A 25,370-nucleotide genomic window follows, 5' to 3' on the forward strand; every position below is an offset into this window, starting at 1 on the left:
GTGGCGGGCTCAGGCAGCTGATCCATCTTCAGAATGCCTGGGTCAAGTTTCTCTCCCCCTGGCATTTCCCCAGCCTGTTAAGAGAAGGGCAGGGCCTCTGGGCTCTGCAGCTCTTAAAAGAGAGATTGTCCAGGGGCCTGTCTAGGACAGAAGCAGGACTTAGGTGGTCTGTGCCCCAGGAGGGCTAGGGTGACTCCTGGCCACCTAGGGTCAGCAGCTGAGAAATCTTTAGGTGTTATTGTCCTCTGGGCAGCTCTCAGAGGTATAAGGAAAAAGAGAGCCGTGGTCATAAAGCTCAGCCTCCTCTGGGCTCCCATAGCCTTTTGCTTTCGTGCATTAATTTATTCATTCATTCATTTATTCTCTTATTCATGTCATACCCGCTTTGGATCAGGCCTGTCGCTGGATGATAAGGACAAAGAAAAGAGTCAGATGGCCCCAGCCCTCTGGGAGCACCTGAAATGTGTGTTGGGGTAGAGGTCGAAAGGATAAATTACTAACAGTATGTGAGGAATGCCTGGGAGGGTATTAGGGAGAGAGCTTCAGAGAAATGGTGACATTTGAAAAGAGCCTTGAGGGATTGGCGGGATGGAGTGCAGGGTGGGTGGGTTCTGGAAAGGCTTTCCAGGCAGAAAAAAATAGCATGAACAAAGAAAGGCAGGGAAGCCTGGCAGGGCACTTACATGGCTCACATCTCTCTCCAGACTAGGAGCTCTTCAGGCAGAGCCAGCCAGAACTGGGCACCAAGGGGCTGCTAAGTGGTTTTGGACAAAGTTAGGCAGGAGCTGGTCTCAGAGAGCAGGGAGTGAGGCCCTAAGGGCATCGGAGGTCAGAAGAGGCAGAGTGAGGGTTGGGGACTTGGCTGTCTCCATAAGCAGGAGCTGAGGAGCCAGGAAAGATGTATTCACAGGTTGGTGAGCCAATCTCTGTAGGGAGAGAATGGGCAGGGTCAGTCTGGATGGGGGCCATGGCGATGGAATCCCCAGCTTGCCTGGTAGGGTGGAGGCCAGGATGTTTTAAAACAGGTGGAAAGGGCAGCCCTCTCTGTTCACTGTTCCCTGGAGGCTTAGGGAAGTCTCCACCCCTCTCATTAGTGTCAGAGATTCCACTGTTAGTGATTAGCGAGAGCATAGTGCAGAGCAATAGGATGTTGACTAAGAGACGATGAGGGCCCTGGCCCCCACTTTGAGGAGAGACCCGCCAGGCCTTAGCACTGGGGCAGGAGCGGAAGCAGCATCTCCCAGGTGGGACTAGGTGTCTGTCCGGAGTGTAGAGGGGGCCACTCTCACCTCTCCAGTGAAGAAGAGGACTTCATGAGGGAAGTTTTAGGACCACTGTTCTCCAAGGCCAGGGAATTCAGCCCATGAGAGGTCTGAGTCTCAGAAGGGCAGGAAATACCTGATGTCACTGGCTTTCTGTGGCAGAGCTAGATACCCCAAGCTGGTGTCCCAGGCTGGGGGGCAGAGGATGTGGCCTTGTACAGGTCCTCAATCTCAAATTCAGGCCTCCATACTCCTTCTGCAGCTACTGTGAGCCAGCAACTCCCAGCTGACCTCCCAAAGTGTCCCAGCCCCATCCCCGCGTCCACCATACCCCTTCGAAGCACCCCACACGTACCATGTCTGACACCAAATTCTTCCTGTCCCCACTGCTGTTCCTCCCAGACCCCTCCTTGGCCACCTCCTTCTCCTGCCCTCTTTCGCCCAGACCTTCTCTGGGCCAGTCTCTCCAGCCTCCCTCCCTAACAGCTCTCAGATCTCTCCCCTCAGAGGCCCCCAGGCCCGGTCCCAGCTTGGGCCTCAGCATCATCACTCCCTTTGCTCACCACAGTCACCTGCTCCATAGCCTCCAGTTCAAGACCTGTCACCCTCCACCAGTGACCTGAGAGAGCATCCCAAAGATTTCAGGAAAAGGCCACATCTGAGCTGAACCTTGAAGCTCATAACACCATAGTGTACCTACTGTGTGCCAGGAACTGCTCCAAACATTTTACACAGATCACTCACTGAATCCTCACGGGAATCCTGTGATACAGGTTCCATTAATCGCCTCATTTCACAGATGAGGAAACACAGGTGATCTGGCTCCAGAGGCCAGGCTCTTCGTAATCACCGGAGTCTGCTACACTGAAGGATGAAGAGTTATAATTTCAACAGGTAGATATGAGGGGCGTGAATGGATTCCAGGTTGAAGGAGCAATACGAACTAAGGTTGGGAAGAGAGAAGCATTGAGCACATTGAGGAAACTGCAGGTCACAGAGGATGGTTGGGGCTGGCAAAGCTGGCAGAGGCTGGATTGTGAAAACCTCCAATACCAGACTAGTCTTTCTCCTCCTAGCAAGCAGGAGCCATGGACTGTTTCAAGCAGGAGAATGACTGTTTCTTTTACAAAGACCCGTCTGGATTGCGGGAGATTGAGGCTGGAGGCGGAGAGGATAATGGCAGTGTCTCCAGCAGCAAGGGTGGAGCTGACACTGGGTTGCCTATAGCAGGGGTGGGATGCAGGGAATGCTTTAATGCCAGGTCCTGAATCCTGGCCCTGGGCAAGAAGGATTCCAGCAAGTTGGCCCTGACAGAGCTCCTCCATACCTGCCCCCTCTCAACTTGGCACCACATAGGCTTCTCTCTGTTTTTTCACCCTGGGTCTGCCCTGGCTCCTTGAGAAGGAACCTGCGTCCATGTGAGGGAAGTCACAAGTATAGGTGCCCTTCCTCCTAGTTGCACCTTTGCTGACAACAAGAAACAGGGATCTAGGGTAGGGTGGCAGGGTATTGGGAAAGAAGGAAAACTGAAGGACCTATGTGTCCCTCAGTCCAGCCCCCCTCACTCCAATCTCAACTTCAGGGGCCTTGAACTCCTGCTGGGAGACCATGCTGGGCAAGAAGCTTAGGGTCTAAAGGAGTGGATGTCGCTGGCCCTACAGAATTCCCGAGTCTCAGCCTCTCAGGACCCCAGGTTCCAAAATGAGCAGAATTGTACAGCCCCAGATTCTCAGGGTAAGGAGGACTCAGATGTCATCTGCCCTTTCTGTCCTCCCAGATACTCACACAGGGTGTGCACGAGCCTTTCTGCAGACTCTGCTTGCATACCCCCATATGCAGATTGTTTACTACCTTCCTCTTACAGCATCTTCCCTGGGACATACCCTCGGATAGGAATTGTAGCCTGTCCCCAGCTGTGTGACCTTGGCTAAATTACTTGACCGATCTGTGTCTCAGCCTCTTAATCGTAAAACCAGGCATGATAACCTGACTCCCAGAAGTTATAAGGATGGAATAAAATAACATTTATAAAGCACACATAGTTGTAGGGTTTGAAAAACGTCAGCTCCCTCTGCCCCTTCATACTATTTGAAAGTTATTCTTTGTGCTTTTCCCAAACCTACCCACCTAGGATTCCTGCTAGGATTTTCAGCCTGCCTTCTGAGACCTTTGGGATCTTTGCCCTCCAGACTGAGATATCTGTCCCCTGCCTCCCAGCTGAGAGACAGCTTTTAATGGTGACATTGGTGGGGGTCGGGAGAGGAGGAAGGTGGACAACTTGTTCTCTAAGTTGCCGGGCAGTCAGTCCCTGTGGTGTATTATATGCCCACTAGGGACAAGTTAGGAAACTCTCAAGATAGTGATGGTGTGGAAGAGAAGCTGGGTAGGCCTGGAGGAAGCTTAAGTTGTCCCACAAAAGAAATTCTCAGCTCTCTCTACTCCCACCTCCACCCCAGACTTCCCTAGAATCTTCAGGAGGGTCACAGTCCCATCTGATAGCCTCACAGGCCAAGGAGAAGGACTGCTGTTGTCGGATGCAGAAAGTGCCAGAATATAGAAGTATTGAAAAAGTATTTGCTGAGCTAGTGAATGAGTGACTAAAGAGGGAAACCCTTAGAAATACTCCCTCAAATACCAAAATACCAGGCCCAGGGCCAGAACCTCCCCAGGGAGAGGAAGGATGAGCTAAAGGAAAGTTCTAATGCCTCCAGGAAGGTATGGATCATCCATTGGCCAGGAACGCTTCAAAAGGCTGTGGTCACTGGGTGAGAAGTGGAACCAGTCAGCCTTGAAGGCCCCTGCCTATGAATCTAAAATGATACCTTCTGGGATGCTCAGATTCTAAAGCTCAGAATTCCAGATCTAGAACTCGGTGCTCCTGTGGTTCTAGAGCAGGGTCGCCAAACTTTGTTTTTTTTTAAAGGCAAGATAGTAAGTATTTTAGATTTTGCAGAACATATGGTTTTTGTCACAACTATTCAGCCCTTTGTAAACGGATGGATATGACTATGTTCCAATAAAGCTTTATTTATATAAACAGACTGGTGGGCTGGATTTGGCCTTCAAGTTGTAGTTTGCCTATCCCTGTTCTAAAGTTTTAGAATTATATGATCCTGATATTTATGAATCATATGCATTTTCGAGGTTCCAAGCTTCTGAACTCTGAGTCCAGGGAGCCAGGTCAGATGGCAACAAAGGCCTTGAATGTAGTTGGCCAGATATTAACCAAAGAAATCTGAGCACTTGGAGTTCCTCAAGGCCCTGGTCAGGTGGCTATGTCAGGCCACCCTGCTGAGCCCAGGTCATGACGCTGACGACTGTTCTCCCCACCCCACCTCCTTCCCTTCAGGATGATGGCCGCAGGCCTGGGCCTCTGGAATGACACCATCAATGGCACCTGGGATGGGGATGAACTGGGCTACAAGTGCCGTTTCAACGAGGAGTTCAAGTACGTGCTGCTGCCTGTGTCCTATGGTGTGGTATGCGTGCTCGGGCTGTGTCTAAACGTTGCAGTGCTCTATATCTTCCTGTGCCGCCTCAAGACATGGAATGCCTCCACTACGTACATGTTCCACTTGGCCGTGTCAGATGCACTATATGCGGCCTCCCTGCCACTGCTGGTCTATTACTACGCCCGCCGTGACCACTGGCCCTTCAGCACGTTGCTCTGCAAGCTGGTGCGTTTCCTCTTCTACACCAACCTTTATTGTAGCATCCTCTTCCTCACGTGCATCAGTGTGCACCGGTGCCTGGGTGTCTTGCGCCCACTGCGCTCGCTGCACTGGGGCCGGGCCCGCTATGCCCGCCGCGTGGCAGCTGCCGTGTGGGTGTTGGTGCTGGCCTGCCAGGCACCCGTGCTCTACTTTGTCACCACCAGTGTGCGTGGCAGCCGCATTACCTGCCATGACACCTCAGCGCCCGAGCTCTTCAGCCACTTCCTGGCCTACATCTCCGTCATGCTGGGCCTGCTCTTCGCGGTGCCCTTTGCCACCATCTTGGGCTGCTATGTGCTCATGGCCCGGCGGCTGCTAAAGCCAGCCTATGGGACTGCAGGGGGTCTGCCGCGGGCCAAGCGCAAGTCGGTGCGCACCATTGCTGTGGTGCTGGCCGTCTTCGCCCTCTGTTTCCTGCCTTTCCACGTCACCCGCACCCTCTACTACTCCTTCCGCTCACTGGACCTCAGCTGCCACACCCTTAATGCCATCAACATGGCCTACAAGATCACCAGACCGCTGGCCAGCGCCAACAGTTGCCTTGACCCTGTGCTCTACTTCCTGGCTGGGCAGAGGCTTGTGCGCTTTGCCCGGGACTCCAAGCCACCCACAAATCCCATGCCTACTGCCCAGGCTAGCCGCAGGCTGGACCTGCGCAGGTTTCACAGAACTGACACCAAGACAGAAGATGAGTCAGCCAGTAGCGAGGACTCCAGGCAGACAGAATCCACACCGACTGGTGGCAGGAACACTAAGGACATCCGGCTATAGAACCTGAACCCCTCTGTCCTATGCAAGTTTATATCGGGGGAACCGTAGGGACTATGACTTGTTCAAGTGGGACGGTCTCCCCAGATATGGACCAATGTGACTCATGCGGGATGGTCAAGGCAGCCATGACCCCAACGCTCTGTCATTTGACAGGGGCTCAGGACACTCTCTGTGGTCCAGAGAACTCAGCGGTCCCTACAGCCCCATCGCCATTGGGATAAAGTTTCAAGAAAGGCAAGGGTTCAGAGCCAATGCTGCCACTGGCCTGACTCACCCACGTAAATAGCTGGCTGTGTCTGCCAAGGTACCTAGACTGGAGCCCTACCTAACCAAGTCAAATGGAGAAACAGGCCCAGAGAGAGAAGAGACATACCAAGGTCACAGAGCAGAGTCTGGGCCTCAGCTACATGGGAGGGGTGGGCTTGCAGGCTGACCAGAGGATCCTGGTAAGCAGTCAGGGCTAAGCCAGAGTTTTCCACAGAGGGTCTGGGGGCATATCTGGGTGCCACAGTGGACTCAGCAATGAGAAGTATCCCCAGCCTAAGAAAAACATCTGGAAACTGATGTCGTAAACTTATCTGGAGTCTCCCCTGGGCTGGGAGCCAGTTTGAGGTTGTAACTTATACTAAAAGTGTTGTTGTCTGTTGAGCTGTGCCCTATTTTGTGGTTAGAGATAGCTGTCACCAACCACACCAGGGTCCTTTCTTCAGCCTGCTCTCATCTGCCACCTGCCTTTCCACTAGCTGCCTCAGCAGTGGTCTCACATCAGGTATCCCCTCTCCAGACCCCAGGTCATCCCCCACTTTAAAGCTAACTGGCTTTTGTGGCTGGTTCTGTTGGGCACAGAAAGGAGTCAGGTGGGGTCCCAGTCCTTGAGATCCCCCAGTTTATGACTTAAGGGTGATAACCAGTCAATTGCTGACAAACCTTAAACCATTTAACTGGCCTGCTGGGGCGGGGGAAGGTATGAGGGAGACATCTTATTTGTAACATTGCCAATTGCTGTCTTACAAATACTCCTGCCATAGCCAGTTTCAGACTACCAACCTTCTTGCAAAATTCTTCAAATTTAACAACCAGCTCTTGCCAGCAGGTACAAGTTGTTCTAGCACACCACTGGATAATGCTGAGTCATTAAGGTTGTGGACCAGGGGGACAGGGAAGGCTTCTTGGGGTGGGAGGACTCCTGAGCTGTAGCTTCTGAGAAAAGCGGTTCATCAGAGAAGAACGTCCAGGTGCAGGGTGCATCCTGGGCAAAGACATGGGGGCAGGAGAGCAGGGTGTGCAGGAACTAGAAGCAGGCTGGGCAAGTGGTGCCCAGGCTCAAGGCAGGAATGGGGCTGAGGCTGGGTCACAAGAAGGCCAAGTCAGGGCTCCTTCCTTCCCCTAATCATGAGGTTTCCTTTGCACTGAGTGGTATGGGAGAGACTCACTCTTCTCCCACCCAGTCCTCTGCCTCCTGGGAAAATGCAGCTACATGGTTAATGCCCATGGTTAATGGGTCAGGGCTTGGTGTGAGGGAGATGGGTCTCATCTGTGACAGGTTCTGAGTCCAGCCAGGACCACTCTGGAGGTTTGTGGAGCTGAGATTGGCAGGGTCCACTAGCCATTGGGCAGAGATAGGACAAAGCTGACAGGCCCCACTCTTAACCTCAAGGATAAGGACGCACTCCCTCTCCCTCTGGAAGAGCCCTTGCCCTATGGGCCCACTCGGCCTGAAAGAAGGTTCTTTCCTCACTACACTTCCACTGCTCCCTGTAACTTCTCCACCCTTCCCACTCTACCGTAGCAAAATGGGGCACCTCCAGGGGTTGCTCTATTTAGAGTCTGACTCCACAGTTCCCTCACGTGACAGGAACCCATCACAAGCTATCACAAATACAAATGATTATTCTACATTGTGCAATGTGGGTGACCTGCCCAAAGTGGTGTTTAATGCTTACCTCTCACATTCTAGGTTCTATACTTCTGTTAATGTAACCAGAGTCCCTATGAGCTTGTTTTGTAACTACCTCTTACAGACTGTCCTTGAGCCTTTCCTGTAGGCTAGAGCCTGTCTCCTTTCTACTAGCTGCTGCTCAGGCTGAACCCCACCCCAGTTTATAGAGACACCCTACCCAGATAGGATGCTGTGCTGGCCAGGAGTGTGAATGCTGGGCTCCGACTCCCTCAGCTCTGCTTCGACCCAGAGGCAGGGGTTATACATTATGACTTTGGGGACTCTTGAGTGTGCATCGGTGGTTTGGGGTGGAGCTGTGACCACTACAGGCCCAAGTTCACCTAGTTCCCATTCCTTTCACATCCTGTCTACCTGCCCCTCCAGCAGCTGCCCTGGAGACCCTGAAAACCCAGGGCTCCATGGCACGTGGAGACAACACTGTGGTCTGGCCCTAGGAAGCCTCCCTTAAACCAGCTGCCTACAGATTTCTAAGGACTCAGGACCTAGGGGATGGAGTGGGGTGAGGTGAGGGGACTGACTGACCATCTAATCCTGTGGCATGCACTGATAGGGATGGGGAATGGGGACCCTAAGGGAATCAGGGCCAGGCCCAGGATCCCACCTCTGCACCCCAGTTGGACTGCCCGGCGCTTCGTTCTAAAGATCTGGCCCCATGTAGCTCAGTGCCCAAGCCACCCTCCTGGTGTGTGAGTTTCCTGACGCTGCTGCCTTGTGCTATTTTCAGCCCAAGTAAGAGCAGGATTTTCCACTCCCGGCCACAGACCATTGTCCAGCAGTGACGTGGGGGACCTGCCTACTCTCAAAATATCTCCTTACTCTCTGGGCCTCCCTGCCCCTCCCCACCCCCTCACCCTGACATAACTTCCTGGGGCTGATGACTCCTGAAGGCCACTGTGAAAAGGCACAGCCACCTGACAGGGACCCCAGGGATTGTTCGGCACAGCTGCAGACTCAAGGCTGAAGAGGGGCGGGGCCTCGCCCAAGGTCAATCAGGGGGTCAGCCTGGCGCCTGGACATATGCCAGGGGCTCAGGCTGCTCCTTTTAGTGCAGGTCAGTGCCTTTGTGGGAATCCTGCCATCACCCTCACCACCCAAGTTCTTCCCACCCCAGATAGACAGAGCCACAGAACTGAAGCCAAAGACACAAGGCAGAAAGGTGTGGGAGCAGGGTGAAGAGAGTTAATGCCTGCTGACTTGCCTACAGCAGCTGTTGTCGATAAGCTCCATGAAACCAGGGCAGAGGGCTTGGCACCATCTCTCTGCCCTGGGTGACAGGTATCCCACAGCCCAGGAGGGAGCGGGGAACATCAGAGGACATTCCCACTCTCACCTTCCAAGGCTAGAAAAGGCCCTGAATGACATGCTCCCCAGACATAGTTCCAGGTCAGGCTACCACCGTTGTCACGGCAGATTTGGGCTGATTTGTTTAGAGTCAGGCGAATGAGGAGGGAAACTCCTGTACTAACCCATGCCCAGGCACCAGCCAGACCCTCTCAAAAACAGTATATCATTTAGTCTTCACTGCAACTGTGTGAAATAGACATTCTTCTCCCCCTTCAGTAGACGAGGGGACAGGCTCTGAGAAGTGACAGCTTGTTCCAGGTTACATAGGCAGTAAGAGGGTGAGTCGAGATTGAGTCCAGGTCCATGTGATGCCCAGATTAGTTCCCTTTCTAATATCCTGTGCCACTTGCAACCCCTGTGGCAGGAGAGTTTATAAGTAACCCTTCATGTGGTTGAGATGAGAGAGGCTATATAACAAGGATGGTGTTAAGAGTACAGATTCTACACCCAGACCAGCTGGGTTTGAGTGTGGTCTCCACTTTTTCCAGCCATGGTATCTTGGGCAAAATACTTAATCTTACAGTGCCTCAATTTTCTTATTGTTAAAAGGAGGCACTACCTCCCATGTAGGGCATTGGGAGTTTTACCTGAGTTAACACACAGGAAGCACTTAGAACAGTGCCTGGCATGTGATAAGCAGTTACACACTGGGCACTGAACCAAGGGGATATGGAGGTGAACCAGCCAGATCCTACCCTCATGGAGTTGACATAATTTAATATGGAACCACATGAGGATAAGCGACTTGAGGAAAGGACAGTGTGTCCAGCCAGTGAGCACCATAGGTCCCCTGTGGCCAAGGTTTCCCCTGGGTAGAGGAGGAAGGGAGCAGGCCCATCCTGGGGTAAGGTGTGGGAGCACCCTCTGCCCGGCCTGGCACCGAAGGGCTTTCAGGCACACAGGCTTCTGTGTCTACAGAACCTTATCCAAGTGTCTGGCTGTGGGGAAGGCATCAGGGAGAAGGGACAGTGGGAGGAGAAGGAGAAAGACATCTTTGATAGCAAGCTTCTGGAGCCAGCTCCTGTGGGATAGAGAGTTCCCACCCACCCATGGCAGCAGGTTTAGTCATTTCTCCTTCACAAGAGGTACATGCCATGGGGTACTGCAGCCACTCACTGCATGGTTCAGCCAAGAGCCTGGAGACCCAGGGTGGAAATACTGGACTGGAGCTGGGCCGAAGTAGGCAATGAATAGGCAGCATTTGCTGTGTGACCTGAGGCCATCTGCTGGCCCTCTCTGGGCCACTCTGGAGAACTTGCCTCTCATGTTCCAGTTCTTCCTACCTCAATTAGGGCACCAACTGTCTAGATCTTCATGAAGGAGCTACTAATTGCTGCTCCCCCGGGCACTCCCCAAATCCCCTGGGCTCATCGTTCTGAGGACTAGAGTGAGGGCAGTGGGTCTCCATGCATCAAATGACCTGAGAGGTGAATTGACTTAATTGTCACCAGACAGTGCCTTGGATGAAGCCAGTCCTGTATCTTATGGGGTGGAGGGTAGAGCTTGGCCTGAAGTGGCTGGGCTGCAGGGTGAGGAATCTGCTTGCCTTCCTAAGGGATATGTGCTTGTGGGGGGTGAAGGATGGAGTGAAAGGAGCCCCAGAAGCCAAACTCTCATCCTCCTCTGTCCTGATGCACCACATAACATGTAACTTGGTGAATCCTTTCTATCTGGGCCTCTGTTTCTGCATCTGCAATGGGACTCAGCATGGCTCAGCTATTCTTCCTCTAGTAGGGGCTTCCTGGACTTGCCTCTGCCTTGGCTCTAGCTTAGCCAGGTGTTCAGACTCAGCCCTGTCCCAGCCAGAAACAATGGGCCAGGCTGGGCAAGCCACTCATCAGCCCGAAACCCAATCCCCAGGGGCACCACCCTGGACTATTTTCAGCCCTTAGAGATGGAGTCAGAAAAGGATTTTCCACTCCCAGCACAATGACTGCACTGGACCATTGTCTAGCATGATCAGGGGATACGCCTGCCCCAAAATATCTCCCCTTCCCCTACCCTCTGGGCCTTCCTGCCCTGATCCTCACCTCTCTACCTTGACATTGCTTCCTAGATCTAACTCCTGAAAGCCACTATAAAACAGCACTTGAGTCCCCTGGGAGACATGACCAGTTTGAATCAGTTTTCTCTCCTGGCAGGGACCCCAAGGATTGTTTGGCTGCTCAGAGGGACTGAAGGCCCAGAGAGGGTCGTGCCTTGCCAAAGATCACACAGCAGTCAGCATGGAGACTAGATGTGAGACCAGGGTTCTCTAGTTGCTCCTACTACCTTGGCTGTCTTCGTTAGCACAAGTCTGTGCCTCAGGGGAGTGATAGCTTACCTTCAAGGCCCAGGTTGGGCATCCTGGCAAGAAGCCTGAGTGCTGTGGGTAGGAGGGGCATAACTTGGGTCTGACTTCGGAGCTCAGTCCTATTTTTTACCAAATGTGGTTTTAGCTTGCACTGAACTCAGAGTTACCAAGTAGCAGCTCTGGGAAAAGACAGCGGTTGGGAGGACGCAGGGAAGCTGAGGAAGGAGGGACAGAGTTCTGGCCCAGTTCAGCCATCTCCAGCTCTGTGACCATAAGCTCAGTTTCTTCATCTGTAAAATGAAACTGTTACAACCTGTTTTCCCAGTTTACTGAACAGTGGGAATGTAGTAAGGCACATAAGCACAACTATTTTATTTTTTCTCCCATCAATACTCTCTACTCGATGACGTCTAATTTCCCTCTTCCCATCCTTAAACTGCATATTTGGCAAACTCCAAAACTTTGAGTCACTTTTGAGCACAAAGTTCAGTCTAGTTTAAAGTTCCAATCCCTACTTAATTTATTGCTTACTCCTCTCCCCCAGTGCAGAGAGGACCTCCTCACCCCTCCTTTGGGTCCATCTCTCCTCTGAGTGTTGGCCAAGATGGGGAAGGAAGGGACCAGTGTGTCTTCTGTACTACCATAGCCCTCTCTTACTGTCCTTGCTTCTCTGACCATTACAACATGGCCATCATTGCCTCTATGTGGAGCCCTCCAAATGCCACGAATGTGCCTCATCTTCCCTGCTGAGACTCTAACTGATACCCCCCAATCTCTCTGAGTGATTTTCCTAGAGCACCCCTCACCTGGCTTTTGGGTAGGAAAGCTCTTGTCCCTCTTTCTCTCCTTTCAATTAGGTTTAGAACTCACAACTTCAGAGATGTCTTCAGGTCCCCAAGCCCAATGCCCAGCTGGTAGAGTCAGCACAGAGGGCAGTAGAAGTTGCGGTAATAAGCTGAGAGGGTATCTGACCCCAATTGTTTTCAGGTTTCTTTAAAATGTAGGGCATTTTACCCCTATGTGTCCTCAGATTTATGTCCTGGAGCCAAATTCCAAATCAGCAGCCATATGAAAAGTCCCACATCATTGTGGGATTAAACTGTTAGACCAGCCTTTGTGACCAAAGCAATTGCAAAATGTGGGGGAGGAAATTAAGCCTGCTGCATGGGTCATCACACAGCCTGTGTTAGTGTGTGTGTGTGTGTGTGTGTGTGTGTGTGTGTGAATTTGGCGGGGGCGGGGGGCAGGCAGTATAGTCCCACTTGCACCAAATAGATACCTGGGAATAGAAGGGCCACAGGTGGTTGGCCAGCCTATAGGAGGCAGAGAGAGACCAGGAGGGGCTGCCAGGAGGTCAGACTAAAACCAGAATATAGAAGTAGACAGGCTTGGGAATGGCAGGAAAAGATGGTGAGTGGGGAGAAGATCCAGCTGCCAGCTGTATGGACCCCGTTTCCTTCCCTCCCTTCCCATTCTTCCTTCTTTCCCTCAGCTCCCCTCTCTCCCTCCTCCCATTTTCCTCCCCCTTTTTGTTTCCTGCTCTTGGGATTCCTGGGAGCAAAAGGAAGCAAATAGGGCACTTCAGAGCTTCAGACCCATTCCTTTATTTTTGAGACTGGCTCAGGGCCCTTCCCTGGCTGTGTTTAGTTCTACTGTGGGCCCCAGGTTCATGGACGCTGTCCTGCTGCCCCCTGGTGTCCAGAGCTGACTGCAGAGGCCAGAATGAGGGATGGAGTCCAGACCTTCACATGCGGAATGATGAGAAGAAAATGACTCTGCTGGCAAACAGGTTGATGTGGGGTGCAAGATGGGAGTAGGACTGAGAATTGAAACAGGAGACACAATTTGTAAAACGTACCCTGACTTGCAAAACAGGTACCAGTGCTTGACCAAGCTTTAATGTCTATCACAGGCTAAGTTCACACTTGTAAACACCCCTGTATTTAGGCCTACATATTCCAAGAGAAGACCACAGACAACCTGATCCAATAAAAAGGCTCTGCGAAGATTCCTGTGTTCTCAACTTAGGATCATAGACTGTTCCAGCAACTCCCTGCTTTGCAAATTCTGACCCATCACTGCCAAAGACCATCCTTTGACTAACTCCAGTCCATACAACCTATAAGCATTCTTCCCTAACTCTCCCTTTTGGAGACACCCCAGGGGTCCCCCATTGTGGAGTCTTTGCTGCAGCAAGTAATAAACTCAGCCTTGTTGGTTACAGGTGTATTCCCAGTGGTATGGGCTGACTGGCTTTGATAAGAGGTTGCTGCCTCTTCCTGAGTGAATGAGGGCAGGTGACATTTCAGCTCTCCATTCCGGCCTCCCTCCTCCCATGGCTCCCAGGGACTGCCCCATCTAAAGCCCCACAAACCCTGGCTGACCCACCATGGTGCACTCTGGCACCAGGATAACGCTCTGCATTGTGAGGTATTTTATTCCCTCAGAGGAGCACGCCATGTCCAGCTGCTGGCTCTGTAAATGAAAAACTAAAGGGCAGACATGGCTGCTCCATCCTCAGAGTTCTGCCCCTTCCAGGCCCAGTCTTCCCAGCTTGGAGTTTCAAAGGCACTCACTTTGCCCTCTCTAGTTTTTCCAGGACGAGGTTCCCTGATTACAGCCCGATGATGTCCTTTGGCCTTGAATGTCCTTTTGACTTCCTGCTTACCTTTAAGGAGGCCCCAGATGGGGTCCCCCACCTCAACTAGCAGCCAAGAAGACACCCAAGCCCTGGGTCTGAGGACATAGCTGAATGGTTGGGGAGAGAGACTAGAGTGACCCTCCCAAAGGGCCTGCAGATCTAGGGCTGGATTCCAGGCCCTGAGGGCCAGCCCCTCTCTCAAGGCTGGGAGCCCTCTGACAAGGTCTATCTCCCCTATTTCAAGAGTCCCCTCAGTACCCCTTAAATGCCCTGATATCAGTTTTACCTTCTCCTCCAAGAATGGAGGGATCACTCCTTCTTAGGCAACCCCTTTATCTGTGGGAGAGCCCCCCTCACAGGAGCCCTGTCTCCCCAGCTCAGCCTTAGGGGTACACAGCATCTCTGCCCTCAGCTCAGGGCAGGCATGGGAGAGTATGACCATGACCCCAAGTGGAACCTTCTCCAGGCTTGCCCCGCCCCAGCTCCTTCCCCTGCCCTACTCCAGTGCCTCCATCCCCACCAGAGGTCCTGCCCTCTGTATGTCCCTAGAGGTCCTGCCCTCTGTATGTCCCTCTGAGTCCTTGCCTCCTCACATGATAGCCTCCAAAATAGGACTCCATCCCTTGGGAGGGGTGACCAAGCTCATCTGGCTGGTCCTACCAACACCTCCTGTGATTGCGTCTGGGCAGAAGTTAGGATTCACCCACCACCGGCAAGATGCCTATAATTTTGATCTCCCCAACATATCAGTAGGTGAAATGCGTCTGACTCACAGTCATCTGGAAGGGGAGGTCCATCTGGACGCTTGGGGTGGAGTGGGAAACACAAAGGTGGGGGGGGAGTCTCAGCCAGCCCTGGGGCCCCACCCTTACCTCCTCACTCTACATCTGCACACCCCCTCCACAAAGCTTTTACTCCATCTGAACCCAAATGTCCCCACTCAAAGGCATAGAGACACATAATGCTTTGAGTCAGACAGACTTAAGCTTGAATCTCGGCTCTAATACTCATTAATCAGACGGCCTTGGGCGCTTCAGTTTCCTCATCATGACAAAAGCGATAAACATACTCACTTCATATTTTATTTGTACTCTCTGTCTCTTCCTGCCAGGATAAAAGCTCTCAGAAGACCAGGGTTTTTGTCTATTTTAGTCACAACTTTATTCCCAGTGCCAAGAACAGTGCCTGGCGCATAGCAGGTACACAAAAATTACTTGTTGAATAAAAACGTTAATTAGGTTCATAGTTAAGAATAAATGAAATAAACTGTGTAAACTGTTTTGCAGGATACCAGTGGGTATTCATTATATTTATTCCTTCCCTTTGAAAAGCAAGTCAAATAAATTATTTCATGTAAGTTTCACAATAGACCTTTGAGTCAAGAACCTTATTATTATTGATTCATTCATTTATTTATTCAAAAAAATATTCACTAAGAGCCTACCATGTGCCAGGTACTACTCTAAGTACTTGGAAATCATCAGTGAATAAAAAAAGAAGAAGAAGAAAAAAAAGGAAAAAAAGACTCCATTGTGGAGCTAACATTCTAGTGGGGTAAGAGAAACAAAAAGCAACAGACATAAAATGTAAAGTACGTGGTCTGTTAAAAGGCAACGAATGCTGTGGGGAGAACAGCACAGCAAGAAGAGGGACTGGAAGGGCAGGGAGTTTGCACTTTTCAATAGGATGGTCAGGTGAAAACTTAGGAGAGGCCAAAAGAGGGCATTTGAGCAGACTTGAAGGGCTCTCTGCGGGAAGAGACATCCAGACAGAGGGAACGGAAAACATAAAGATCTGGCTGCCAGTGTGAGGAGTCCCGTGGCTCGGGTTAGAGACAGGAGACACAGAGGTCACGGATCAAGGAAATCCGGTAGGATATTAAGTGAGGTGGAGATCCATGGCAGAGATGCAATCTGACTTACATTTTAAAAGATCAGTCTGACTTCTGGGTTGTGAATAAACCACAGTGAGACAAGAAGAACAGCAAGATCAGGGAGTAGAGTTAATGAAGGAATCCAGGAGAGAGATCATGAGGATTCGGCAGTTGAGGGAAAGCAGAGTTTGCCACCCCAAAATATGTTTTGGGGGATATGGTTATTAAGAAACAAAAGGCACAGAAAGAACCTTTGACCCTCCCTTTTTACCTACCTAAAGGAAATGAGGTAGGAAAACCTGCTTCAGGAAGGGACCGTTAGCATATTTATCTTAGCATATATTAATTAAATGGCAGACAGGGAGGATCCAAACAAGCATTAGACTCCCTTCTGTCACATTGTTTGGGTGGCCTAGCGAGAATCTGTTTACCACATGTTTGTTTGCTTCTTCTCATCTACCTATGAATTGCCTACTTTCCCTTTGAAATCCCAGACCTCTGCTTCACTCTCCTTCCTTATTCCAGAATGGCACATAAGCTCCAACTGCCCAATGTGTCTTCTGGTCTCATACTCTTATGGAAACCCTGTGTGTACATACATGACAAATTTTGTCATTGTCTCCTGTTATGTTAATTTGATTATTAGTCCAGCCAAAAGAACTTAGAAAGGTGGAAGGAAAATTGTTTTTCTGCCCCCGCAAGGTGGTAAGAAATGGATTGACACCAGATGTATTTTGAAGGAATAGCCAACAGGATTCCTTATAGGTTTTTCCTGTAAGTTCTGTCAGACAATAAAACAGATCCAGAGAAGGTCTAGTGAGATGCCACGCAGCTGATCAGTAGGTGGGGTAAAGGAGTAGAGGATGGAGGAGAGGTGGCAGGAAGGTCCCCAGTCTACTGCAGTGTCTGGGAGAGGAGAGGGCCGAGTGGGAGAAAAGGTTCTGCTGCAGCAGGTCACAAACCAGCCCCAGGGCAGCTGGGCATTGATTTGATCAATGGCTTTTTCCTCTTCCCCTGAATTCCCCTATGATGGCCTTTTAATTGGGTCCATTTGTTCCAAGACCATAGGCTGAACCGAGCAGACGCCAGAGTGTTGCCTATTATTAAATAGATTAGGAAATGGCCCTATGTCTTGGCCTGCCAGAAAAGTCAGAGCGGCTACACAGCGTCTCTGAGGAGCAACTGCAGGCCCTTGGTGCACTGCAGGATCCATGCCAGGCATCTTGCCTCTGACGGTGCTGCTTCTCTGTCTGCAGTGACCGCACCCCTGCCTTGCTCACCTAGTAAATGTCTCCTCCTCCTCCAAGGCTCAAAATCCTCTCCTTGGTGAGTGAACCTTGCTGATTACCATCCCTGCCTTCAGTCGGCTCATCTCCCTGGGCAGACAACTCATACATGTGCTAGAGAAAGACTCCTTGCTGGAGGGCCTGCCTCCAACAGAGAATGTGTTCCAATGTGGGGTTTTCAGGGAAGAGGGACATCCGAAGAGCATTTAAATCACAATGATCAGTCTGACTTCTGGGAGAAGGAGAGGAGAAAAGTAAGTGTTAAATTAATTCAATGGAAATGAAATAGAAATCTAAACTCTACTGGAGAAAAAGAAAACTTTCCTGGCAGTAACGAATCTAGACTATTAAAAAAAATGATTACTTCCACTTTAGACATAATCTACTGATATCCTTTATGAAAGATGAGGATTTAGTTCTCTTCCCTCATCCTCCCATTGTAATTTTTGGGTAAATCAATATTCAGTGCTTACATTTTTATGACTTACATTTTATGAAGGTATTGTTTGCAGTAACTCTATTATTACATTTTCTTTCTTACATAACTTTTTATTTTTCCTGGAATTAATAATTGCTTCACCGTATGTCTATATAAGGACATAGAAAAATAAATATATAGAAATCTTAAAAGTATTTATAATCATATCATGAGTGGTTACTGAGCACTTGAAAGGTGGCTCATCTAATAGGCAGAATGTGGAAATAGTTCAAGAAAACAAACTGGTAATGGCAGTAAGCTAACACAAACATTACTAATTTATCATTTTTAATCAAGACAGTGACAGATGCGAAGAATTGGTATTTGCCAAGTCACACCATAGATAAGGCTTGGCTGGCTATTCTTAAAATAGAAATTTATTTTTAGATAGTAGTCTGTACATGAACAGCGTGCATTCTCAATGCAAGTGATGTGAGAATTGAGGTGGAGGCTAAATATATTACTCATTTTATGTATAAAATACAGATATACATACAGTATCTAAACAGATATACAGCATATCTATAGTATTAAAATTTCATAAAAGGAGGCAATTAGGTAAAAAATGTCTAAAGGGCTCTTTGGGGACAGAGGGAGAACTAATGGGGAAAAAAATGTTGACAAATACTGTTCTATATTATAGTCTCAGTCCTGCATAGGAATCCACTAAAGTTCAAGCTCCAAAATGTTAAAATAAATAAATAAATAAATAGATAGATAGATAGATAGATAGATAGATAGATAGATAAATAAAAAAGAAATAAAGTTCAAGCTCCTTAAGCACACAGATTTTTTTTTTCTTTCACTGCTCTGTCCTCAGTGCCTAGAACCACACTTGACACATACTGGGTATCTATCAAATATATATTAACTAAATGAGTTCTTTTACTTTAGAGCAGAGACACCCAGGGTGATGATAACAGTACCCCGATATCCATTGCTCTATGATCAAAAAAGAATAATCTAACGTTTGGTCAAGTCCTTCTTAGGTCCAGTCCCTAGCCACATGTCCAGTTCCATCTACAACCAACACATCCCCTTAAGCGGCTTTAGTCTCTTCAGCCTGCCGTCTTTCAGGTTTTCTGTCCTCTCTCCTGCTGCAGGACCTTTATGTATAATGCTTTCTGCTCTAAATCGCCCTTCTTGCAGCCTAATCAACTCCAACTCATCCTTCATTAACATCCCCAACTGACTCAAAGTTTTTCATAACCCTCCATGTAATTCTGTTTTATAGCATTGAACACAGAGATGAGATAGCATGTCCATATATAATGAATCAATAATGCTTTCGTTATAAAAAAGAAATTACAATTATGTGATGTGACAAAGATGTTTGATGTACTATAGTAATATATAAATGTGTCAAACCAACAGTGTACACTTCAAACCTACTCAATGTTATATGTCAATTATATCTCAATAAAAGAATAATTGCTGAGAAAAAAAGAAATGTGGCTTGTCTAAATTGACTCATGTTGTAAGCGTAAAATACACATTCGATTTCAAAGACTTGGTACAGAAGAAAAGATTGCAAAATATCATTAATTTTTCATATTGGTTACATGTTGAAATGATAATATTTTGGATATAATGGGTTAAATAAATTATATTACTAAATTTTATTTATTTATGATTACTTTTTAAATGTGGTTACTTGACAGTTTTAAATTACACCTGTGCTTTAATCATATTTCCATTGAACAGGTCTAGGCAGTGATCATCAATGGCTGCTAGTGGATATAATAGTCTCCTAATACCCAACCCACTGACCAAAATTAATATCACGAGAAAGAACTAGAAATCGTGTCTTGCTGATGTGGTGCAAAAAAAACGTTGGAAAGATTTCTCTGGGGCTGAGAAACTAAAGAAAGAGACTGACATGCCAGAGTTACATCAAGAGTTTATTAAGGAAATTTATGGACAGAAGCAGCTACGCTGGTGGCAACAAGACAATAGAATTCTGCACCCAAAAGCAGATGGACTTTGTTATACATAGCTAAGTGGTGTCTGCTTAATACAAGTAGCTTGCAGCCACCCTGTATGTACTTGTTAAGAACTGTATAATCCAAAGCAGTGAACAACTTAAAGTGCCCACATACCTATGCAAAAATATTTCTTTCAGGTGATAGAGGCCCACCCCTCCAGGTCTGCTTGCTTCGTAAGTTGGTGTCATCATGTTAAGTGACAAGAATTATTTTGCCTAACGAAAGGAAGCACACACTACCACTTATGAATTCTTGCCAAAAATAAATAAATAAATAAACCTGAATCTGATCAAACCTCCAGATTTAACTACCAGTTTTTAGGAAATACAAGGCACAGAAGAACATGTTAAATAACAACACGGGGATACAATTTGCTAGGTCCAGAATTTGAGAATTTTTATAGGATAAATGATCTGGTTTCTTCATAAACAAATGGGGAAAAAATGGCAGAGGAGTAGACATAGGAACGAGAGGTGAAGCCGAGATCCCATCTCCCTTCATCACTACAAAGGTGTAAGGCCCCAACTCCCTAAGTGCTCAGAAGCCACTATCTCAAAGGGAAACAGGGAATAAATCTGAAACAGAGAAGAGACTGGATTATATTTTGTTTTCTTCCCTGTTATAAGCTGAATTGTGTTCCCTTCTCAAATTCATATTTTGAAGTCCTAATACCCAATACCTCAGAATGTAACCTTGTTTGGAGCAAGGTCTTTAAGAAGGTAATTGAGTTAAAATGGGGTTACTGGGGTGGGCCCTAATCTAATATTGCTGGTGTTCTTATAAGAGGACATTTAGACACAGACACGATATAAAGACACAAGAAGAAGACCACCATCTACAAGCCAAGGAAATAGGCCTGGAACAATCTATCTCTCATGGCCCTCAGAAGCAATCAATCCTGCTGTCGTCGTGATCTTGGACTTCTAGCCTCCGCAACTGTAAGAAAACAAATTTCTGTTGTTTAAACCCCCAGTCCATGGTACTTTGTTAGGACAGCCCCAGCAGACTGATATATCCGCCACGCAGAGGCACTTGTGAGAACCATCCAGTCCATTATAGCTGCGTGTACTTTGTACATCTCTCCCCACATGATAATGCCTCATTGAAATTCCTTCTCATGACTGAATTTACCCTTGCTGGTTTAACAAGTTGTCATCACGGTGGGGAACCTGGCCCTCATCACTCTAATTGGTCTAAATTCTCACCTTCACACTCCCATGCTCTATTTTCTTTTTAACCAGTGTTTCACAGATTTCTGTTTTCGGAAATATTGATGAACTTTGTATCAAAGAACATCGTCTCCTCTGTTGGTTGCATGACTCAGCTGATCTTCTATCTCTTTATTGCCATCTCTAAATTCTATGTGTTGCTATTAATGGCTTAGGATTGCTTTGTAAGCTTATGTAAGCCATCATTGTATAAGGCCACATCTTATCAGGTGTGTCATGTAAGACCTGTCCAAACCTGTAGAGAATTTTTATGAGTTTATCTGAGCCAAACTGATGACAATGCCAGGAAACAAAATCTCGAACACTCCTGAAGAATGACAGTTTTGCAGTTTCTTTTATGAATTTTAAATTAAGGAGGGAATGTGAGGAAGATTACACTACGGTGGGAGAAAGCAAAGTGGAGATTGGATTACAGGATAGTTAAGATTATGTGTTCTTTTGAGGGTGGTTATTCTTCTCAGGGGTTTTTCAAAAGTGTGTTAAATGCATGAAAAATGATGGGCAGGGCTTGTTTAAGGCAAAGATAAACCTTTTATTTAAGAAGTTATAGGCCTGGGGCATGACTACCCACCATGACCTGCCCAGTTAGGAATTTACGATCAGATCACCCTGTGAAGTTACTTTTGGTTAGATTTATTACAGTGCTTGTATGTTTGGTGTTGAAGTTATGTGTGCGTGTGCGTGTGTGTGTGTATGTGTGCGTGTGTGTGTGTGTGTACTTTTCCTGAACCATTGGAGGCTCAGTTGCTGACCCGATGTCCCATCATCCCCCAGAGAGATTGAGACTGATAGCTTGCTGGAGTCACTGTCCACACAGGGGACACGCTTAGGCCAACCTTCTGCAGAGGCAGTATCATCAGTCATTGCCTGTACGATAGCTTCTTGGTCCTCTAAACGCTTTATACCGGTACCTGTGTTGCTGAGGTGGTGATCTTCATTGTGTTGGGCATTCATCTCACAGTACACAGTCCAGTCTCAATTTCTTTCATTTCCATTTAATCTGCTTGAGGCAAATCAAAACCCTTCAGCACCTACAGTAGTATTGATATATCTTAAACATTCTTCTCTAGAGTCTATAAACTGGTAAGTTTTCTTTTCCAGTGTGGGGTCCATGCTGAACTCCCCATTTAAAGCCTGAGGAAAAAGAAAAATGCTGGTTAAAATCCAGGAAAGCAGTGATAATGTATAGGGATCCAAATTTTTATTTTATTGATGTTCTTTCATGGTGAGATTTTGTTCCTGTGTTCATCCTATAGATAGAGGAACATTCAGACTCTTTTCATCACTATCCTCATAGGTGATCTTGGCTCATCCATTGCTTTCTCATCTTCTGCACGCCATAGAGATGAGTTTGACTAGATTTTGTTGTTTATACAAGGGACCTGGACATTTTTTCATTGCTGTCTGGCACCCTTCCATCTCTTGCTCTTTTCCAAATCCTGGACATATACTATAAGTCCATAAGTTACCTGGAGAAAAGTTGAATACTGTAGCTTGCTTGCCTAAACTTAGAAGTGCCAAATACTTTGGAAGGATTTTCTTTCTTGTCAGTTCTGTTCCTGGAAGAGTCAGCAGGATTCCAATGAAATGCCTCTCTTCCAATCTGTGGTGGACCTAAACCCTTCTGATCTTGGTCTATTATCCTAGCCACCCTCGTTTTTGTTCTTCTGGACTTTCTTGTTCATTTCCAAGAGGGGCAACATCCAAAAGCTTCCACCAGCCATAATCTCAAGTGGTGGCAGGTGAAGGTATTTTGGTACACACCAAACTCCCTGGTGAGTAAGGACATCTGTGGCCCTCTCCAAAAGAGAGAGGGAAGTCAGTAAATCATATCTCTTTATTCTCAAACTTTGGAGGTAAAAATTAATCGGAAAGAACAACTCAGTTGTTTCTTATATGATGATTTTCAGTGAAGTACAGCATTACTCTGTTAGTACTTTTCTGATCTGCAAACTGCCAGAAGCCCAAAATGAGCACAGTATAAGCCAATGCAATAACACCTGAGATAATGAAAATAACACATGACAACACCACCATTTTTTGCATCATGAATGCCAAAAACAGCATTTGTATAAGACTCATATAAGAACTAGATATGTACTCAGGACCTCAGGTGGAAAGTAGTTGATAGTATAAAATTTGCACATAACACTATCCAAAATGGCACCAAATATTCTGACTGCAAGTTTTGTCATTTGTCGTATAAAAACCACTGCACATAAAATTAGATAAATAATTCATCTGCTTTTTAATTTTACAGTGAAGTTTAGTGGGAAAAATTAGCTGAATACTGACAATAATAAAATGTATTCCTAGAAAAGAGATGTGTGTCTACTTAAATTTTGTCTCACCAATGAGACCATAAGCATCTTCAGAGAAAAGATTATTTCCAACACTTCCTTTAATTCTACAATGCTTCTCCCCTTCTTAGTTTATGTGGCAGACATATAAAAAGTTCAAGAAATATTGGTTGAATTGTAAGTCTTGTTCTGTTATTTAAATAAAACACTTCAATAGTTAAAGAAATATTTTGATTATTTGCTCTGTGCTAGGCACAGTGCTAAGAATTTTATATACATCACCTAAGTTAATTTTTAAACACTTAAGGGGACAAAAATATTAACCCCCCTTTTTATGAGTGATTGGCCCTCTGACAGGTGAAAACGTGGGCTTTGTTCTGCATTTCTATTATTCCTGTTACCAGGCCACTAATGTCCAGTTCCAGTTCCTTTCCTTACAGATTGGGTAACCTCAAACAAAACCATTGACCTCTCTGAGCCTCAGTTTACTCCTCTGAAAAATGGGAGTAATCATCTGTTCTATATAAGGCTTAAGAAGACTAATGTTAATTTATGCAAAACTCCTTAGAAAATGGTAATTTCTTATGTAAATTTTTATTTATAAAAATTTTCGTTTATAAAAATTTCAATTTTTCTCAATACTGGGACACTATCAAGCCCCAGCATTTGGGACAATTTTATTAAATGTGACATCTTTATTTAAGAAAGTGATGTGGATGACGAAAAAATGGCATAGATGATAGAGGCTTTGTTCATCCCTCTTGTGACCAAATCAGAGTTGCGACAGAAACACAGAGCAAACAGCAAGCAAAGTCACCTGGGATCTAGAATAACAGAAGCACTACAACAAGGGAGAGAAATAAGAAATTACCCTGCAATAGTAGAAGGTAGAAGGGCGCAGAGACATAAAGATGCCTGGTCCCTAGCGGCTGAGTAGAACAGAGGCTACCACAGCAGCAGTCTCTTAAAGGGGCCGTGTCCACAACTGGACTTTCACGGTAATGGACCAGCTTGCTCTGAGCACCAGCGCTGGGTCGACTGCTGAAACAGGGGGCCACCATGGATTTACAGGGGGACACTGAGTGTCAGAGCAAGGGCGCAAGGTGAGACTCTCTCTCAAGCAGAAGTGATGGCAGTATACATTGTTCCTCTGTTGAGCCCTCCTGCCTCCCACTGTGCAAAAACTCAGCACCGCCATAGCTGAGACATCTTTAAACTGGATTACAGAGGTTGCTCTGCCCAGAGGATTCCCTCAAATTCCACCTCCTCCAACTCGTGGCCTCACCCAAGCCACATCCAGTTGTGTCCTCCTCGAATCCAGAGCTCCTTGCTGAGCCAACTCCAAGACTCACACTGGTGGCAGCTGACCACAGTTTCTGGTGTGGCCTCTTGAGGCAACTATAAGCACAGCATCTGTGGATTGCTTGCTGAATCTTAACAGGTAGCCCCAGAAGGACACAGGCTGGGGCTAAAATTGGCCTGCAGCTGAACCCCTCTCAGGACTGTGCCTCTGGACACCTACTACACAAAGCCATGCTAATAAGACCGGGAGACGTAGGAGCTTTGCTTAGTACATAGAAACAGAAAGGCAACCAAAATGGGAAGACAAAAAAGCAGAAACCACATGAGCGAACAGAATAGAGATCTAGGAATAATGGAGTCAAGTAATCTAACAGATACAGAGTTCAAAACACTGGTTATAAACATGCTCAATGAACTTAGGGGAAGAGTAGATGAAGTCAGTGAGAACTTTAACAAAGAGATTAAAAAAAACCCATAAAATTGGAAATGGAAATTATAAAAGGGAACCAGTTAGAAAGGAAGAACACATTATCTGAGATGAAGGGTATATTAGAGGGAATCAACAGCGTGGATGAAGAACAAGATTGAACCACCAATATAGAGGATAGGGAAGCCAAGAACACCCAATCAGAATGGCAAGAAAAAAGAAGCCAAGAATATAATAATAATTTAAGGAGTCTTTAGGACAAAATTGAGTATAAAAACATTCGTGTAATAGGGGTGCCTGAAAGAAGAGAGAGAGAACAAGAAGTTGAAGAGCTGTTTGAAGAAATAATGATGGAAAACTTCCCTAATCTGGTGAAAGAAATAGACATACAACCCCAGGAAGCTCAGAGAGTCCCGAGAAAGAGGAACCCAAAGAGGCCCACACCAAGACACATCAAAATTAAAATGCCAAAGATTAAATACAAAGAGAGAATCTTAAAAGCAGCA

General features: G+C 47.2%; 1 protein-coding gene and 1 long non-coding RNA gene across 3 annotated transcripts in view; one reads left to right on the forward strand and one right to left on the reverse strand.

Moving 5' to 3' along the window:
* P2RY2 (purinergic receptor P2Y2) overlaps positions 1-10,424 on the forward strand; it is a 20,698-nt gene extending 10,274 nt beyond the window's left edge. Inside the window, exons 1-2 of one of the 2 annotated variants that reach the window (XM_025042880.1) lie at positions 1,285-2,996; positions 4,612-10,424. In XM_025042880.1, the coding sequence (XP_024898648.1) occupies positions 4,613-5,746 (1,134 nt within the window). In that variant the 5' untranslated portion in view covers positions 1,285-2,996; position 4,612 and the 3' untranslated portion in view covers positions 5,747-10,424. Of the gene's footprint in view, positions 1-1,284; positions 2,997-4,611 lie in introns of those variants that run through there. The other variant, XM_025042879.1, reaches the window with a different exon arrangement.
* Positions 10,425-19,546: 9,122 nt separating this feature from the next.
* LOC112474599 overlaps positions 19,547-25,370 on the reverse strand; it is an 8,729-nt gene continuing 2,905 nt past the window's right edge. Inside the window, exons 2-3 of the long non-coding RNA XR_003044459.1 lie at positions 21,747-21,969; positions 19,547-20,542 (exon numbers count right to left, since the gene is read on the reverse strand). This is a non-coding gene — a long non-coding RNA (uncharacterized LOC112474599). The remainder of the gene's footprint in view (positions 20,543-21,746; positions 21,970-25,370) is intronic.

This window comes from Pteropus alecto, unplaced genomic scaffold, assembly GCF_000325575.1.
Source record: "Pteropus alecto unplaced genomic scaffold, ASM32557v1 scaffold7, whole genome shotgun sequence".
NCBI classification, from domain to species: Eukaryota; Metazoa; Chordata; class Mammalia; order Chiroptera; family Pteropodidae; genus Pteropus; species Pteropus alecto.